The sequence below is a fragment of the Canis lupus genome, chromosome 8 (assembly GCF_048164855.1).
Source record: "Canis lupus baileyi chromosome 8, mCanLup2.hap1, whole genome shotgun sequence".
Classification (NCBI taxonomy): Eukaryota; Metazoa; Chordata; class Mammalia; order Carnivora; family Canidae; genus Canis; species Canis lupus.
The window spans coordinates 37513511-37531148 of record NC_132845.1 but is presented as its reverse complement, the minus strand read 5'-3'; the positions used below and the strand labels follow the sequence as shown (position 1 = coordinate 37531148).

At 55.5% G+C, this 17638-nt stretch overlaps 1 protein-coding gene across 2 annotated transcripts in view; it reads right to left on the bottom strand.

Annotated features, from left to right (window-relative positions):
• RAB11FIP3 (RAB11 family interacting protein 3) overlaps positions 1 to 17638 on the bottom strand; it is a 79701-nt gene that overhangs the window by 17181 nt on the left and 44882 nt on the right. For both annotated transcript variants that reach the window (XM_072835057.1, XM_072835058.1), the window contains exons 3-5: positions 14026 to 14117; positions 6340 to 6509; positions 1327 to 1476 (exon numbers count right to left, since the gene is read on the bottom strand). In XM_072835057.1, the coding sequence (XP_072691158.1) occupies positions 1327 to 1476; positions 6340 to 6509; positions 14026 to 14117 (412 nt within the window). The remainder of the gene's footprint in view (positions 1 to 1326; positions 1477 to 6339; positions 6510 to 14025; positions 14118 to 17638) is intronic.

Genomic DNA, 17638 nt, shown 5'->3' with positions numbered 1-17638 from the left:
AAACCCCTTCCTTAGCAGGACGTGAGCGACTGGACACGCTGCTTTCCCCTTTGTCGAAAACACGTCAGTGTGGGACAGCAAAGCACTGGCGGGGTTCTACTTGCTGTACTGTAGCTCCGAAAGCCCACCCCTGCTGAACTAAGAGTGCACGAGGAGTCACCAAGAATTAGGCCATCTTGAAGGCCTTCGTTAAAAACTCAGGATTCAGGACACCCAGGTGGCTCAGTGGTTGAGCGTTTGCCTTCAGCTCAGCGCCTGATCCTGGGGTCCTGGGATCGAGTCCCATGTCCGGTTCCCCGCATGGCACCTGCTTCTCCCTCTGCCTCTCCCTGTGTGTCTCTCATGAATAAATAAATAAAATCTTAAACAAAACAAAACTCAGGATTCTCTTTGCCTCCCTGTGATCTAATCTCAGTGGACTTTCAGGGCACTGGCAGGGCACCTGCTGAGGGAAGATGAAGCAGAGAGGGAGCTGTGTCCCTGGGGCATTGGGGCCTGCTGGCTTCTGGAAGCCTGCTTGGAAGTTCCACGTAAAGGTAGGTGGAAGGGAAACATTGGGGGGGCGGGGGGCGGGGGACACACACCTGAGAGAGGCACAGACTAAGCAGACAAGAAAGGTTCCCAACCTGGACAGACACGTATTTAGCAGTGCCCAGTCCTCGACCTCGGCATCACCACCACCACGAGTGTGCGTTCGGAGAGGAAAGCTGCTAAAAGCACCCGCACGCCTCACTCACACCAACTCCCAGGCACTTGCCACAGAGGCCCTTCCCCAGGCCAGTAGGTCCTCTGGGCCAGGGCAACAGCCTGGGCAACACAAGGGCCTTGCTGTTGCGGGGTCAGAGATATGTGGCTTCAGGTGTCAGCAAAGAGAGAGGGTCTCAAGAACTGGCCGTAGAGGGGAGAGGCGACGGACGCGGACCAGTTGTGGGGCCAGCCAAAGGCTGCCAGGTCCTCGTCTAGATACAAGTGAGGCCCTAAGAGGAAGGCGAGCCGGGGAGGACCCAGCTCCTGGAGTGAAGGTCCACCGTTTAGACCTAGCACTTCAGCTGACTGAGCAACAACTTCCCACACAGTTGGGGGATGTCTGATAATTATAAGAAAATGAATCCAGAGAGTCATCCCCGATGTTAAAGCCTCCCGCAGAGGTGGATCAGAGGGTTCAAACTTGCGACTACAAGAGGAATAAGGTCTGAGGACTGAATATAAAACATGGTAACGACACTATTACATAACTGAAATTGCTGAGAGCAGACCTTACGTCCTCTCTCCCCCTCCCTGCCCACACACACACACACACATCCCAGCAGAGCAGGGCCATATTACCTGGGGGTGGGGAAAGCGGGGTCTCTGCAGCCATGCTCCCCACTGCAGAGGGTCTCCAGGGACAGCTCTGCCTCGCTGCCCTCGCCATAGTCCTCAAAATGCTCCTCGCCACCTATCACAGTGACGACGGACTGGCTGTGCAGGTGGGATCTGCAAAAGCAAAACCAAAGGGACTCGCTGTGACTCGTGGCCCTAGAACCAAAGGGGTGACAGCACCTTCCAGCACAACATGCCCGAGCCACATGTCTGAGTTCCAATGTCCTAGCAAATGTGTTAGAAAGGAGTAAATGAATCGGTGAAAGTGACTTTAACAATATATTTTAACTTATTCCAACGTATCCAAAATATCTTTTCAGAAGCAGTATTTTATATTCTTTATTTTGTAAAACGTCTTTGAGATCTGGGGTTTGCTGTGAACGTCCAGCACACCCCACTTCTCTCAGCAGCTCCACATCAGGCATTCAGCTGCAGACACAGGCCCACGTCTCCTACAGACAGACCCCGGGCCTCTTCCAGGTGCTGCTGTCTTCATACGACTGCTGGCCAGCATGGGGACAGACTTCTGCTGCGACGTAAAATTCAGAATAACAGACTCCAACGAGGGAAAATAAAGGGCTTGCTAGCACCTGTCCTCCTCCTAAGGAGAGCACTCCTCCACACCCACCCTCCAGAGTACAAGGTCATGGGACCGGGTAGGTGCTGGCAGAGCCTGGGCCAATGCTCGGAAACCCAGGGCTTCAACATGGGCAGAGAACAGCTGTGGCGTCCTCAGAGCCTCCACCAGGGCTGGATTAAGCTCATCACCACTAATCCACGCAAAAACCTGAGAGCTGCCCCTTTCAGTAGAGGAAAGGGAGCCTCAAGGAGCCATGACTGCCCTGTAGGCAGAGTGAGGGACGGAACTGGGTCCCTGTGCACGTGCCCCAGACCCACGCGGCTGCTCAACATTCAGAACTGGTTCCAACTTCCCACCCACAAATGCACACACCCCTGGAGCAGTCCTGAAGCCACGACAGACAAATCCCATGGTCTTACACCTGCTTTCAGTTACAATGAAATCCAAGTGAACTGAAATGGGGGTGATCTTAGCACTTCATACCATCCTCTGAAGCATATCTGTAAATATGATTACATACATATAAATGAGGGCACCTGGGCGATGGAGTTGGCTAAGTGTCTGACTCCTGGTCTCAGCTCAGGTCATGATCTCAGGGTCATGGGATCAAGTCCCGTGTCGAGCTCTGCGCTCAGCGTGGAGCTCAGGTCATGATCTCAGGGTCATGGGATCAAGTCCCGTGTCGAGCTCTGCGCTCAGTGTGGAGCCTGCTTGAGATTCTCTCTCCCCCTCTCCCCTCCTCCCCACTCCCTTCCAAATAAATAAATAAATAAATAAATAAATAAATAAATAAATAAATAAAACAAATACATGAAGCAAAAATCTTTGTTCAAACACTAGAAGACCTGATATTATGAAGATGTTGATTCTCCCCAAATTAATCTGTATCAATACAACCCTAACCATAATCCCTGCAGATGCCTTTCTCCAGAAGCCAACAAGCTGACTCTAAAGCCCACAGTGGGGCAGCCCAGGTGGCTCAGTGGGGACACCCCAGGTGGCTCAGTGGTTTAACGATAACTTTAGCCCCGAGCGTGATTCTGGAGACCTGGGATCAAGTCCCACATCGGGTTCCCTGCATGGGGCCTGCTTCTCCCTCTGCCTGTGTCTCTGCCTCTTTCTCTCTCTGTGTCTCTCATGAATAAATAAATAAAATTAAAAAAAAAAAAAAAGCCCACAGTGTGGGACGCCCAGGTGGGTCAGTGGTGGAGCATCTGCCTTTGGCTCAGGCCATGACCCTGAGGTCCCAGGATCGAGTCCCACATCGGGCTCCCTGCATGGAGCCTGCTTCTCCCTCTGCCTGTGTCTCTGCCTCTCTCTGTGTCTCTCATGAATAAAAAAATCTTAAAAAGTCATAAATATAATAAAAATAATTTAAAAATTAAAAAGCCCACAGGGAAAGGCAAAAGGCCAATGGCACCAACACAGCGTGTCAGGAACCAGGCTAGAGGACTGACAGACAGTTCAATCCACAACACGCTCGAGTACAAAGACTGTGCTGATCCAAGAATGGACAGAGAGCACAGCGTGCGTGCTCCCGACCGAGCCACACACACTTAGCCACAGGACCAAGGTGATACCAGACAGCGAAGAAAGGAGGAATCTTTTCAAAACTGAGGCTGAGTCGACCGGATAATCATTTGGGAAATGACCCCTACTTCACACCCCAACAAAAATAATCAGTCACAGAGAAATTGCAGATCTGAATATAGAAATGAAAAAATAAAGCTTTTAAGGGAAAACAAACGTGAACATCATAGTGACGTAAAGTAAGCAAAGATTTCTACAACTATACAGAGGTGATAACCAGAAAAGAAGAATGGCTAAACCAGGCCATAGGAGAATTAAAAGCATCTGTTCCTTAAAGACACCTGCAGGAAAGTGAAAAGGTGACCTATGGAGCAGGAAATACATCCCTGTAATTCACAACCCAGAGAGAAGACCCACATCCAAAATATATAAAGGGATCCCTGGGTGGCGCAGCGGTTTGGCGCCTGCCTTTGGCCCAGGGCGCGATCCTGGAGACCCGGGATCGAGTCCCACATCGGGCTCCTGGTGCATGGAGCCTGCTTCTCCCTCTGCCTGTGTCTCTGCCTCTCTCTCTCTCTCTCTGTGACTATCATAAAAAAAAAAATATATATATATATATATATATATATATATATATATATAATATGAGCTCCTACAAATCAGTAAGAAAAAGATAACCCAACAGATCAGGAAAAGTCCAATCCCACCATGGCCTGTTTTTGTAAGGTCAGAGTGGGACACAGCCATGAGCCATACCACTTGTACTTCACCAGGAAAGCCTGCGTAGTAGCCACTGAGACCATACAGCCTGCAAGCCAGAGAAATACTTATTATCTGACCTTTTGTAGAAGTCTGGAGACCCCAGCAATAAACAAACGGGTAAAAGACTTGAACATGCGCTTCACAAAAAAGAATCTCGAAATGGGCAATAAATGCAAAAAAAAAGGCACTCAGTCAGGAAATGCAAGTAAGAACCATCCCACAGCAACACCACACTCGACACCCTCCAGAAAAGGAGCTCAAGGGATCCCTGGGTGGCGCAGCGGTTTGGCGCCTGCCTTTGGCCCAGGGTGCGATCCTGGAGACCCGGGATCGAGTCCCACGTCGGGCTCCCGGTGCATGGAGCCTGCTTCTCCCTCTGCCTGTGTCTCTGCCTCTCTCTCTCTCTCTCTCTCTCTGTGACTATCATAAATTTAAAAAAAAAAAAAAAAAAGAAAGAAAGAAAGAAAAGGAGCTCAAAAAAGCAGCATAGAGCAGGCGGTTGAGGAAAGGGAGTGACCAGAACCCCACCGGCAGCTGGCAGGTTAAGCACTTGAGAGAAGCCGGCCTGTACCTTTCCCACAACCCAACAAGCATGCTGCAGACGCAGCACCAACCCCCTCCCAGGGACAGACAGGCCACCAAGACACGAGGTGCTTGCAGCAGCAGCTTTGTGCAGAAAGCCAGAGTGAACCACCCAGATGGCCACCAGCAATGAGTTAAAAAGCTGCAGCCCACCTCATACAACAGAATGATAATAGTAAAACAAATGACGGACAGCCATGCACAAATACTGGGACAGACCTCAACAGCCATGACATTAAGGGAAAGCAGCCGGGTGTAAAAAGGCTACAGTGTGGGGGATCCCTGGGCGGCTCAGCGGTTTAGCACCTGCCTTCAGCCCAAGGCGTGATCCTGGAGTCCGGGATCGAGTCCCACGTCGGGCTCCTAGCATGGAGCCTGCTTCTCCCTCTGCCTGTGTCTCTGCCTCTCTCTCTCTCTCTCTCTCTGTCTCTCATGAATAAATAAAATCTTAAAAAAAAAAACTGGTACGCTTGAAAAAATTCCCTAACTTATCAGTGAGGATTGCCTCTTAAGTGATTTATTTATTTATTTTTTAAAAGATTTTATTTATTTATCCATAGACACAGAGAGAGAGACAGAGACACAGGCAGAGGGAGAAGCAGGTTCCACGTAGGGAGCCCGATGTGGGACTCGATCCCGGGTCTCCAGGATCACACCCCAAGCTGCAGGTGGCGCCAAACCGCTGCGCCACCGGGGCTGCCCTCTAAAGTGATTTATTAGGCAAATGCTCAGTGCTGTGTGGTCACTCCACCCGAGGCGCAACCCGGGCCGAGCAGCGCGGTCCTGAGGGGCCAGGTCACCTGCGAGGCTGCGGGCCTGTCCCACACCGGCTGCACTCACGTGTCACCATGTGATACTGCCGTTAATGAGGAAAAAAACACAAGAACTCTGTGAGGGCCGAACAAGAAAGGAAATCAAATAAAATAAGCAAAACGAAATAAAATCAAACCACTTGCAAGGCTGCGAGGCATGACGGCTTCCCACACAGCACAAGGAAAACTGCCGGCTCTCATCCCAGGGCCACGCAGGCCACCCGGCACCTGTCGGACCCCGCCCTCTCCCTTCGCAGGTGTTCAAACACCCGGGGACCCGGGGAGCAGGGGCAGGAAGAAGACCTGGGAAGGGATGCGGTCCGGATAAGCAGGTTCCAAGATCCTGCTGGGAGACGTGCCCTGAATATGGTGTCCTGCCCTGGTTTCTAGGAACTTCAGTGAAGAAACCCAGAACCCAGTTCTCCCTACAGCCAAGGAAGCTGTGCCGTGGGTACAAGCAGGGTATCTGTCGCCAGGAGGAGCACCTCCCAACACAGAGGTCCGCTGTGGCTGAGAGCGGGCTCGGGGCAGTGGGCGTGCGCTCATACCAGCACGACAGGCCATGCCGCAGGGCCTCCATCCTCCCCAGGTCCCCCAGGGACTCTGCACCGCTGACTCCAAGCCCTCCACAAACCCAATGTGCCCACGGGACACATCCCCTCAGTGTCTTACGAACAATACTCGTGCCATGCCCACACCCAGCCTACAGACCTGCCCGGGAGCAGCAGCAGAGCACCATGGCCGGGATCCTCCATGGTGTCCAAGCACTCAGGCTGCAGCTCAGGGTGCACCAGGGTGCTCGTGTCCTCGTCGGTGAAGGTCTCACACTCGCTGTAGGTGCTCTCAGACCCCATGTATGCACTGTCTGTCACCTCATTGGCCTAGGAGAAGAATGCTGAGAGTCAACGCCACGCTCTAAAGTGGCCAGGCGTCAGTAAGCCCCCATGCCCCACACCGTGCCCTACTGCAGGCACCTTAGAGACCACGTGGCGGGGCAGCCTCGGCAGGCTCTCAACCACACCTGGGAGCAGAAACGTTAGCCTATAAAAGAATCCAATATGTTTAAATACTGAAACACAGGCACATGTTCCAAAGCAGAAAAGCTACGAGAGCAATTCTGAAAGTTGGTTATGTAGGTCTACCTAAAAGAGAGAAGACCTGCAACAGCACATGATAAATCCCAGTGAGCCCACCCATGTTGTCACCACCAGCACCGCAGTTAGTTCTCTCCTAAGACCAGGAGAAGAACACGCTCGTTAAAAAGTCACCATCAATATGTGTTATGTACGCTCAGGCTACTGCTTGGAAACTCAATCACGGGGTCTCACCACAACACACTAGCTCATCGATTATTTAGACAATGCATTTCGTTCACTGGTTAAAGGTCCACCTTCCACAAAACCGATCTTTGTTTTCACTCTCTGGATCCTGTGCCCAGCACAGGGCCAGGCACGCAGCACAGTGCAAATGGCTCAAACCCAAAGAATCAAGCCATTTTCAATTTATTGTCTCAGCTTTAATTACAATGCAGTTGCGCTCATTATGGAAAGAGGCCAACAGTTCAGGCTCAAAAGTCTGAAGTTGAGATCCCTGGGTGGCTCAGTGGTTTAGCATCGCCTTCAGCCCAGGGCACGATCCTGGAGTCTCGGGATGGAGTCCCACGTTGGGCTCCCTGCACGGGGCCTGCTTCTCCCTCTGCCTGTGTCTCTGCCTCTCTCTCTGTCTGTCTCTCATGATTAAACAGATAAAATCTTAAAAAAAATAAAGTCTGAGGTTAACAACATGAAAACAGGTAAGAGGGACATCTGGGTGGCTCAGCGGTGGAATGTCTGCCTTCAGCCCAGGTCGTGACCCCGGGGGTCCTGGATCGAGTCCTGCACCGGGCTCCCTGCATGGAGCCTGCTTCTCCCTCTGCCCGTGTCTCTGCCTCCCTCTGTGTCTCATGAATAAGTAAATAAAACCGAACACACACACACAAAAACCCAGGTAAGATTCTAGAAAAGCAGCTGGAGAAGAGTGCATTGTGTCCTGTCATCCTGAGGTAACTGCTCCTCCCCTAACTCTGCGGGCCTCTCCTGGCTGCAGCCCCGGGCCTCTCCTGGCTGCAGCCCCGTGGCTCCTCGCCTCACCAGGGGGCGTGAAGGCCCAGGCCGGGCTGGTGGGATCCTAGCGTGACAATGACAGCCCAGGGTCCATCCTCCATCCACTGCCAGCCCTGTGACCCCACACTGGGTCCCCACAGCTCCAAGCCCTGTTGCCTCATCTATAAAACGGGAGTGGGATCGAGAGACAGGGAGGTACGGAGAGAAACGTGGAAGACCGTGGGCTCACGGCCCCAGCTGTGTGCAGCCAGGATGAAATGAATGATGAGAGGCGGTGCAGATGTTCAGTGGTGTTACCTGTCTCCACGGGAAGACCCCGTCTTCCTTGGACTCTAAGGCAACTGAGGAACCCCTCAAAACCACTCACTTCAAAATCTGAAGCCAGGAAATCCCTTACAGAGCCTCAACGTCACCGAGCGGGTGTCACCTGCTGCTGGGCAGTGTGAGGCAGGCACTGGGATGTCAGGGGCAGGGCCCGCAGAAGCAGCACAACAGGACAGGAACTAAACCCCCCCGCCAGTCCCTGACGTCTGCTGGGGACGGCTGCTGGTTCGCTGGGCACATCGGGTGCCGCCTCGAATCACCCAAGGATGGAGAGGACGCCCACCCCACGGCCCGCTGCCTGCAGGACAGCCCAGGGCACCCTCACTCCTCAACCGCTCAGCCCCACTCCCCCCAATCCTCACCCAGCAGGCCCATCAGGGACCCTGAGATGATTTCCTGGGGAAGAGAACTTAAGTCTCGAGGTCAGCCTCTGAAAGGCTAACCGACCAGTGCCTCCGAAGAGCACAATGCTCCCCCCCAACCCCCGGCGGTGTGGACCCTGGGCCCGCGACTCGCAGCCCAGGGTGTGCGGCAGGTTAGGCCAATGCAGCCCGGAACCGAGGCCTGGCCCCGGGGCCTGCTGACCTCACGGCGAGGGGCGCATCACACAGCTGGGGCCAGGCTGCAGTGCACGCCGGACAGGCCAGGTGCGAGCTACTCTCTGCCGACGGACCAGTGACACAGCCGCAGCACACGTTCCCTTCTGGGCAACTCACCGGCCTTGGACAGCTGAGCGGGGTGGTGCTCCCCCGCCTCTGGCTCCTCACCCCTGAAGCAAAGCCGCTGCTGCACACGGAGGAGTAGACGAGCGCTGCTCCCGCCTCACCAAGGCGTCAGGTTTGCACTAACCCTTAGTTGGCCCCAAATTACAGAGCGGTCCCACCCGCGCCACTGCTCCCACACCCGCCCCCCGGGGAGCTGAGCGGTGGGAGCCCAAGGGCGCAGGGTCCGGCTCGGGAGCCGCTGGCGCCACGATTGTTGCCCCCCTGCCCGGCGCTGCTCCGCCGACGCTGGGCCGCCCTGCACAAACGCCAGCGGCCAGGCAGTTTCGCAGAGCAGCTGGCTAACATCTGCCTTTCAGGAGCGGCCGAGGTGGCCTCAATGCCTGGCCCGACGCACCAGCCCGCACCCGCCGCCACACAGGACCCGGCTCTGCCCTGAAGTCAGTCTGTGCTGTCAACTTTAAAATTATTTACAAATTACAGACGTTAGGACGAACTCCCTGGAAAACCAAAGCACACGCAGAACACTGCTGCCCCGTGCGAATGTGACCTTCCGGGCTTACCGAGGGCATGCTGGCGGGTGAGGCGGCGGCCCGGGCCATGGCAGGAGCCCACCCGGTCGGGCCCTTGGGAAGCTCCGCTCCCTGCCCTCGGCGCCGCGCCCCACGCTCCGGCAACTGCTGGGCACGCCGTCAGGCCCGGCCACCAGTCACCACCAGCCACCAGCTTCCGCGGCCAGCCACGCGGCCTATCTGCCAGTTTGCTGGCGTTTAGGCAAAACCGGCACGCTCACCTGAAGGCCCATCACAGCCTTGGAGAAAGTTTAACCTGCTCCCAGACACGCTCCATTAAACCTCCTGCTGCACGGACCGGTGGGGGGGGGGGGGGGTGCGCGCGCAAAGTTCAGGAAGTGTCCTTGTCAGCTCCAAAACAGACCTCAGAGCAGGGGCTTCCGCTGTGACTGCCAAAGCTCTGCTGTGACAGTCTGCACACAAGACGCAGGCCCCGTCCCCAGGCCCCGTCCCTGCACCGAGGCGGCCCTTTGCTCTGGAGGCCTCGGGTGAGGAGGAGGAGGAGGAGGAGGAGGAGGAGGAGGAGGGGCCGAGAAGGCACAGCGGGAGGTGCTGATCGTCTCTGCCAGTGCTGTTCTCCGTGACCCTCCCGATGCCCGTCAGCAACCCTGAGACGTGGGCTGGGCCCTGCACCCGTCAGTACCTCCCAAGCAGGTGTCCCCCCAAGGAGCCATCAGGAAGCAGGAGGACCCAGGAGCCCCCAGCCGCGGAGGGCAAGGGTCCACTGACCCACACTGTTGTGTGTTCTCCCAGGGAGTCAATACGGGCTCACATAGGTCTGAAGATCCCCGCCGCAGGGTCCCCAGACGGGAGACGTGGGCGTAACGCACGTGCTCCCCACCCATATTTTTACTGAACTTTCAAGATAACATGATGCACAAGCTTCTCTAAAGGACCCTCTCTCTACGAGTTTCACAGTACCTGGTTCCAATCCCCTCAAAGTCACAGCTGAATATCCTAAAAAGCATAAAAAGACAAGGAAGAGGACAGCCCGGGTGGCTCAGCAGTTTAGCGCCGCCTTCAGCCCAGGGCCTGATCCTGGAGACCCGGGATCAAGTCCTGCATCGGGCTCCCTGCATGGAGCCTGCTTCTCCCTCTGCCTGTGTCCCTGCCTCTCTCTCTATCTCATGAATAAATAAATAAAATCTTAAAAAAAAAAAAAGACAAGGAAGAGCCTTCAGTGCACATGATGAAGCAACAGAAGCTAATCAGCAAAGGCCGCTCACAGGCTTCCAACTCTGCGACATTCTGGAAGAGGCAAAACTACAGCCAAAGACCAGCCGCTGCAGGTGCTGGCAGTGAGGGAGGGATGAGCGCAGGAGCAGAGGTGTCGAATGGAGGCTTCCCTGCGCGACAATACATGATGAACACGTGAGCTTGTACACTCGTTAAAGCCCACAGAATGCATGGGGCACCTGGGTGGCTCAGCCGGTGCAGTGTCCGCACCCAGCTCCGGTCATGACCTTGGGGTCCTGGGATCGAGCCCCGCGTCAAGCCCCATGTGGGGGGCCCTGCTCAGCGGGGAGTCTGCTTCGCTCTCTCCATCTGGCCCCTCCCACCTGTCTGTGTGCACACTCTTGCTAAAATACATAAAAAATAAAATCTTTTAAAAAATTATAATAAAAACTCCCACAGAATGCACACCACCAAGAGGGAGCCCTAATGTAAACTACAGGCTTGGGGGTCCCTGGATAGCTAGCACCGCCTTCAGCCCAGGTATTGATCCCGGGGTCCTGGGATCGAGTCCCACGTCAGGCTCCCTGCATGGAGCCTGCTTCTCCCTCTGCCTGTGTCTCTGCCACTCTCCGTGTCTCTCATGAATAAATAAATTAATTAAAAACTAAACTACAGGCTTTCGTTAACAACAATGTATCGATCCTGGATCAGCAGTTATAACTAATGCACCACACTAATGCAAGACGCTCATGATGGAGAGAACCGTGATGTGTGTGTCAGGGGGGCAGCGAGGAGAGTGAGAACTCTCCATACTGTATGCTCCATTTTCTGAGAGGGTAAAACAGCTCAAATATAAAGTATTAATTATTTTTCAAAAGTAACAACAAAAACTTAGAAAATATTTTCTCCTTTCTGAAAAAGAATCAGAAGTATCCCTTTTGCATTCTCTGAAACACTGACTTCCTAGTGTGCTTTCTGGAAGTGGCAGGTGACAAGATCAAGGTGGGAGCTGGCCCCTGGAGGGCACCAGAGGCGGGAGGGCCACAGCTTTGTGGCCTCAGGGCTCAGTCTGCACAGAGGACAGGAGGGTCTAGAGTCTGAATCTCCATAAATCTGCTGTCCCAAGGTGACCCCAAAAGTGGGGACAGTGCGTGTGCCCAGGTCCACTCGGTTTCGAAGCCTCAGGGCCTCTGTCCCCGGAGACTGTCTGGGTCAGGAACTGGCATCACACATGCACACATGAGGGCCCTGGAGACAACCCCGTGCCTACCTCCTCTACGCACCTGCTCTCACACCTGCAGGTTGTTTCATCATCATCATTAGTGAGTATTTACCGTACATTTCCCGTGTGCAATGCCAGGGTTTACACGCGGGGGGAAATGGGGCCCGCGGCCAGCCTGGGCCACCGCCAGGATGCCGCAACGGGGCATGGGCGCTCCTCCTTGCACTAGCACAGACGCTGACCTGGGCGTCCGCTCCGGGTGTGCCCACAGGACCCCTTTTGCCCAAGGCTGGCCACCAGAGCTCCGGGTGGGCGCGGGCACGGTTCCACCGAGGTGCACGCAGCTGCCCCCGCGTGCAGGCGGCCGTCAGTGTCGCCGTGGAAGGGACCGGCCCCATGTCAGTGTCCGGCGCTGCTGCAACGGGGGATGGCAGCTGGGGTTTACGACCACAGAGGTTTATCCTCTCAGAGGCCGAGGCCACGGTGTCGTCAGGCCCTTCCGGGGGCCCCCTCCTGCCTGGTGTGGCTGCTGGTGGTCCCGGGCAGCCCTCCGCTGCTCCGTCGCAGGGCTTCCGCGTCTCCTCCTCTCTCCTGTCATTGCATTCAGGGCCCAGACTCCTACCAGCGTGATCTCGTCCTGATGTCCTTGATGACATTTGCAAGGACCCTTTCTTCAAGTAAGGTCATGTTCACAGGTTCCGAGGGATCCTATCTTTTGGGAGACTACCATTTAGTGACACCCACCTCCACATAACGTGTGAGAAACTGATACGACGCCATAGCAGAAACCTGAGCAAGGGAGGGAGCGAAAGATGGTGCTGCAGATGCTCAGGCCCAGCTCTGTGGGGAGGGGAGACAAAGGTCCAATGCTCACTAAACAAGTGTCTACACGGAGTGTCTCGACCCCCCGGGTACTCCGATCAAGGAAAGGAGGATTCCCCTGACCTAACTTGAATTCCTGGAAAATGCGAGGTGTGTCACGCTGCACACACTTCCCCACCTTGCCCTCCTCTGCTCAGGGTGGCAGCCTCCCTCCATCACAGGGTCTCTGGCAGTTCATCTCACAGGTGACACACCAGAGTCCTGCACACACCAGCCGCCATCCAGCCGCACGTGCCCCAGTCAGCACGGCGCCTCCAATGCCAGGACAGGGCCTGGCACCCTCAGGTCACACACACAGAATGAATATACCATCCTCGCTCAACGGGATGCCTTGGGGAGTTGAGGCCTGGCCTGTGCTTTGGGACAAAGCTGTGAGTGCTGAAGGCTCCCCAGCGGCCCCAACATCTGTGCCACCAGAAAGGATAGTCAGAAGGTGAATCCATGTTATCTGAGCTGACTGCTACGTGGAGCAGCCCCCTCAGTGGGGACACAAGACCCCAGCGGGAGGCAGTGAACGGCTGTGGACTTTGAGAAGCTGCTCTAGGCAACCCAACCCTTGTCCCTCCAAGGTGCTAAGGCTCACAGCCACTGTGCCAAGCCCAGCTCTGTTCCCTGGGCAACAGCTTCTAAGGTGCTCCGGAGTTTCTCATGTGTATTTTTTTTTTAAGATTTTTATTTATTTATCTATGAGAGACAAACAGAGAGAAAGAGAGGCAGAGACACAGGAGGAGGGAAAAGCAGGCTCCATGCCGGGAGCCCGACGTGGGACTCCATCCCGGGACTCCAGGATCACGCCCTAGGCCAAAGGCAGGCACTAAACCGCTGAGCCACCCAGAGATCCCCTAATGTGTATTTTTAATAAGTAAAAATTCCAGGTCCACCCACATGGGCTATCTTGGCACCTGCCCACCCCTCCAACTGGTGGGACACAACGGTGTGGTCTGTCCTCATGGCTGTGCTCACAGACCTCCTCCTTGCCGTGCAGACAACAAAAAGCCCACAATTCTAGGTGACACCATGTAGTCATAGCAACTGTGGGGGCAGGTGGCAAAGAAGCATGAGGTGTTAGAAGTCCCTAAACTCAGAAAATGATTTGAAATTTGGTAAAACAAAAACTTCACAGCACGTCCCCAGCTCTGGCTTTGCTTGGCAGAGAAGGTGACAGCACCACCACTGGAGAGCCCTCAGACCCCCGCCCATCCCTGTGCTGACAACAGGCCTCATATGGGCAGCAGTGGAGCCCCCAGAGCTCCCAGTGGTATGCACGAGCTGCACGGGGAGCACTGCCCTGCCCTCCCTGCCACTTCCTGCAGAAATGGCCGGGGCACGACTAAGTGGCCATACAGAAAGACAGTCACGTCAAACTCCCTTTCGGCCCCTCGGTAAGTACCACTTGCCTCAAAGGTAACGAAGTCGTCGAACTCATCGGGGCAGGCGGGCGGCTCCTCGTCCTGGGCAGGTGCGACCCCGCACAGCTGGCCATCGGACTCTGCAGGAGAGAAGACCCATACTGAGCAGGGAACCCAGAGCACCCCCAGAGGCCAAGGGGGGAGGCGCCGGGGTGGTAAACACTAGCGGGGGCTCTGGCTGGCCCCCAAGAAGCCTGGAGGAGGCAGCGGCACGGTTAGGACAGGAGGGCAGGCCCCGCCTCCAGAGCAGGTGTGCAGGCCCAATGGTAAAGTGCTTGTTTCTTTAAAAGCCCTGACAGCACTGGGGCGCCTGGGAGGCTCAGTCAGGTAAGCATCCGACGTGGTTTCAGCTCAGGTCATGATCCCAGGGCCCTGGAATCGATCCCCGTGTCGGGCCCCACTCTCAGCGAGGAGTCTGCTTGGGAGGCTCTCTCCCTCTGCCCCTCCCCCCACCAATCTCTGTAAAATAAATATTTTAAGTAATTAATTAAGTCCCCAACAACATTGTAAAGAGAGGGAGCAGGATCTCAAATCTGTAACATGCTCATGGACTTTAAAAAGTATTAGGTACCAGGACTTAAATTTTTTAAAACTTTGTGTTTGGGGAGATGTGGGTATTAAACAAACCAACATAGCGTCTCGTCCTGGTGCTGGACTCGCTGGCGGCTTTTACATCCTTTGTTTTTGTTTAACTTTATTTTCTGTGATCAACATTTCATATAAGGAAAGCCCTTCACAACGGGCAGACTTCAAGTGTGACGTGAACAACACACACATCAGTTCTCGGGCACGATCAGTCCTCACAGCCTCAAGCCTGCAGGAGAAGCCACTTCCACCGTGTGTGGGGCGCTGTCCGGGCGCAGCCCGTGCCGGAGAGCAGGGGAGCAATAGACGCCGCCTGCTTCCCGATGTTGTGTCACAGGGCTGCCGCCCCAGGAGGAGAAGTGTTTTTGTGCTCCCTGTCCCGCCTCCTGGGAAGTTCCTAAGGGTCAGGGCTGCCAGGGAGCGGGACAAGCCCCTTGCCCCCTTACCTGGATTCACACCAACCACGTGACTCTCGGAGCTTGTGGGCTGGTGGCCAGGGGACCCGATGTGGGATCAGAAGGCTGCACACCCCGCCCACCACCAGGGGCCTGGTCAACCACGGGGCCTGCACAGAAGCCCGAGGTGCAGGGGTTTGGGAGCCTCGGGCGGGAACACATGGAGGTGCCGGGAGGGTGGTGCAACCTGAACTCCACAGGAGCAGAAGCCCCTATGTTCCAGACACTTCCAGACCTCACCCAGTGAGACCTCCTCTGGCTTATGCATCTGTAACCTTTGAAACAAACTGCTAAAGGTAAGTAAAGTGTTTCCCTGGGTTCCATGAGCCATGATAGCAAATGATCAAGCCTAAGGAGGGACCCTGGGGGCCCTGAATCCACTGCCAAGTCAGACAGAAGTGTGGGTGGCCTCAGCACCTGAAGTGGGGTCTTCCCTAACCCCCCACAACTGGGGTCACAGCAGATTACATCGTGGGACCCTAACTGGTGTCCCCAGAAAACTGGACAACTGCTTGGTGCTGAAAACCCACACACTGGGTGTCAGTGTTGACAGCCGAACACAGGCCACGGAGCAACTGCTTTCTCAGAATACACCACTTACTTACCTAACGTACATCACGTAGCCAGCAGTCCCTTGCTTGACTCCTCCTAAGTACGCCCTGTGCCCGCCCCACATCAAGAGCTGCGCCCTGTCCTGACTGAGCCGGAAGACGTTCTTGTCTGGCGGCTGTAGCAGGTGGGAAAACACTGCTGACTGCCCTCAGGAGCCCCACCGGGCTCTCCAGGCACCAAGAGCCAGGAAACTGGGGGAGGGACCTTCGCCACCAAGCAGTGGCAGGACACGTGGCTCCTCCGCCTGTTTCTAAAGGACTCAACTTGAACAGAGTACCAACCCTTTCCTTTGACGACTGTGTAAATCCAAACGCTGACGTCCTTGGCAACTGTGAGATGCCTCGGCAGCTCCAAACCAAGCTGCGGCAGTGACTACAGCCCTTATGCCAAACCCCGATGTGGCCTTTGCTCTAAGAACCACAGGTACTTGTCGCAGTGGAGCCGTTCTCCCCAGGAGCGTGGCTAGGTGCCCGAGTGGGACCCACGCAGCAGGCGAGAAGCAGCCTGCGAGCTGGTGGGCCGCCGTCAATGCGCCAGAGCTCGGGGCGAGGAGCTGGAGAGCAATGACTACGCCGGTGCAGTTCGAGACTGCACGCGTGGCTGCTAAGAAGACCGAGAGTCTTTGGCCTATTTTTCCCTCTCGAATGTTAATGGTCTTCCTTGCCCTTCAAAAACCCGAGGCAGAGAATCAAAGGTCTCAAAATGCAGCCGACCATGTTCGCTGCGCTGGACGTGTGCTCAGCCTCGAGGGGGACAAGGGGCCGAGGGGTCTTGTCCCACATCGTGAACAGGGGCACGTGGTCATCGCAGCAGCTTTGCCCTCCCGGTGGGAACTGAACAGGATTCTCCTGTTAGCTTGCTCTATCTGAACGAAAACAATTCTCGGTGAAGCGGACATTTTTAATGTGCAAGTATCTTATTCTTCCAGAGTGTGGGGGTGGCCAGCTCGCTGGCCTATTTGTAGCAATCCTCCCCCACCAACTTATTCTATTCCTGAAATAAGGCCTGTGGTATGACAGCGAAAATCTCCCCGTGCTTCGCTGCCAACTGGGTCAACACGCCACGGCCCTTGCTGTGTCGCTCCTGGGTGTGGAGCAAGCGTGCCCACCAACACAGGCTGCCCGCACCGGAGGAGGACCCAAGCGAGCTCCAGCAGAGCTCCACTCTCCCAAATGCTATCAAACACCAATTTCAACATCACATCTGACTTGCTCTTATTTTAGTTTTATTTCCACTCTCCTTTCCTGACCAAAGTAAATGATGAAATCAAACTACAGAAAAAAAGAAAAACAAAGCCTGAAGCCCAGAGCCCACCTGGCAGCATGTCCAAGACCAGCGGGGAGGCCCCAGTAGCACGGCCTGCCCCACCTGGAGGCCCAGCCCCTCGTGTCCACTCCAGGCTATGGTCCTGAGCCCAGGGGCCACTCACCCACCCCGTGGAGAAACCCAAGTCTTCCCTTGCCCACAGCCTGCTGTGACCCCAGTACCCTCACCTATACCTTCTGACCCCAGAGACCTAACCTGGACACACTGGCCTCCCTGTAGCCCCCAAACATGCCAGGGCGCACGCCCAGGCACCCCCACCACTGCTTCACCCTCCTCCCAAGCTCCTGTCACCTCCCGTAGGGGCCCTGCCTCACTGTCTGTGGGCTCTCCTCCACTAGAAAGCCAGCTGCTGAGGGCAGGGGATGCCGTGCTGTGTCCCTGGAACACTCTGGCTCTGCAGTGTCTGTGCCCACAGTCCTCACGGGCCACATCTGGGCCCTCCCTCTGCTGTGGCCCTCATCCACTCTGCTCCAAGCTCTCAGTACTGCAACCCCTGAGCCCAGCCACTGGACAGAGCCCCCCTGTCATGCACCCCAGCAGCAGACTGTCACTCAGGGTCCAGGGCCTGCCACCCCACTTCAGGAGCAGGGGTCTGCCCCACACAGACTAAATTCAAGGGAGGG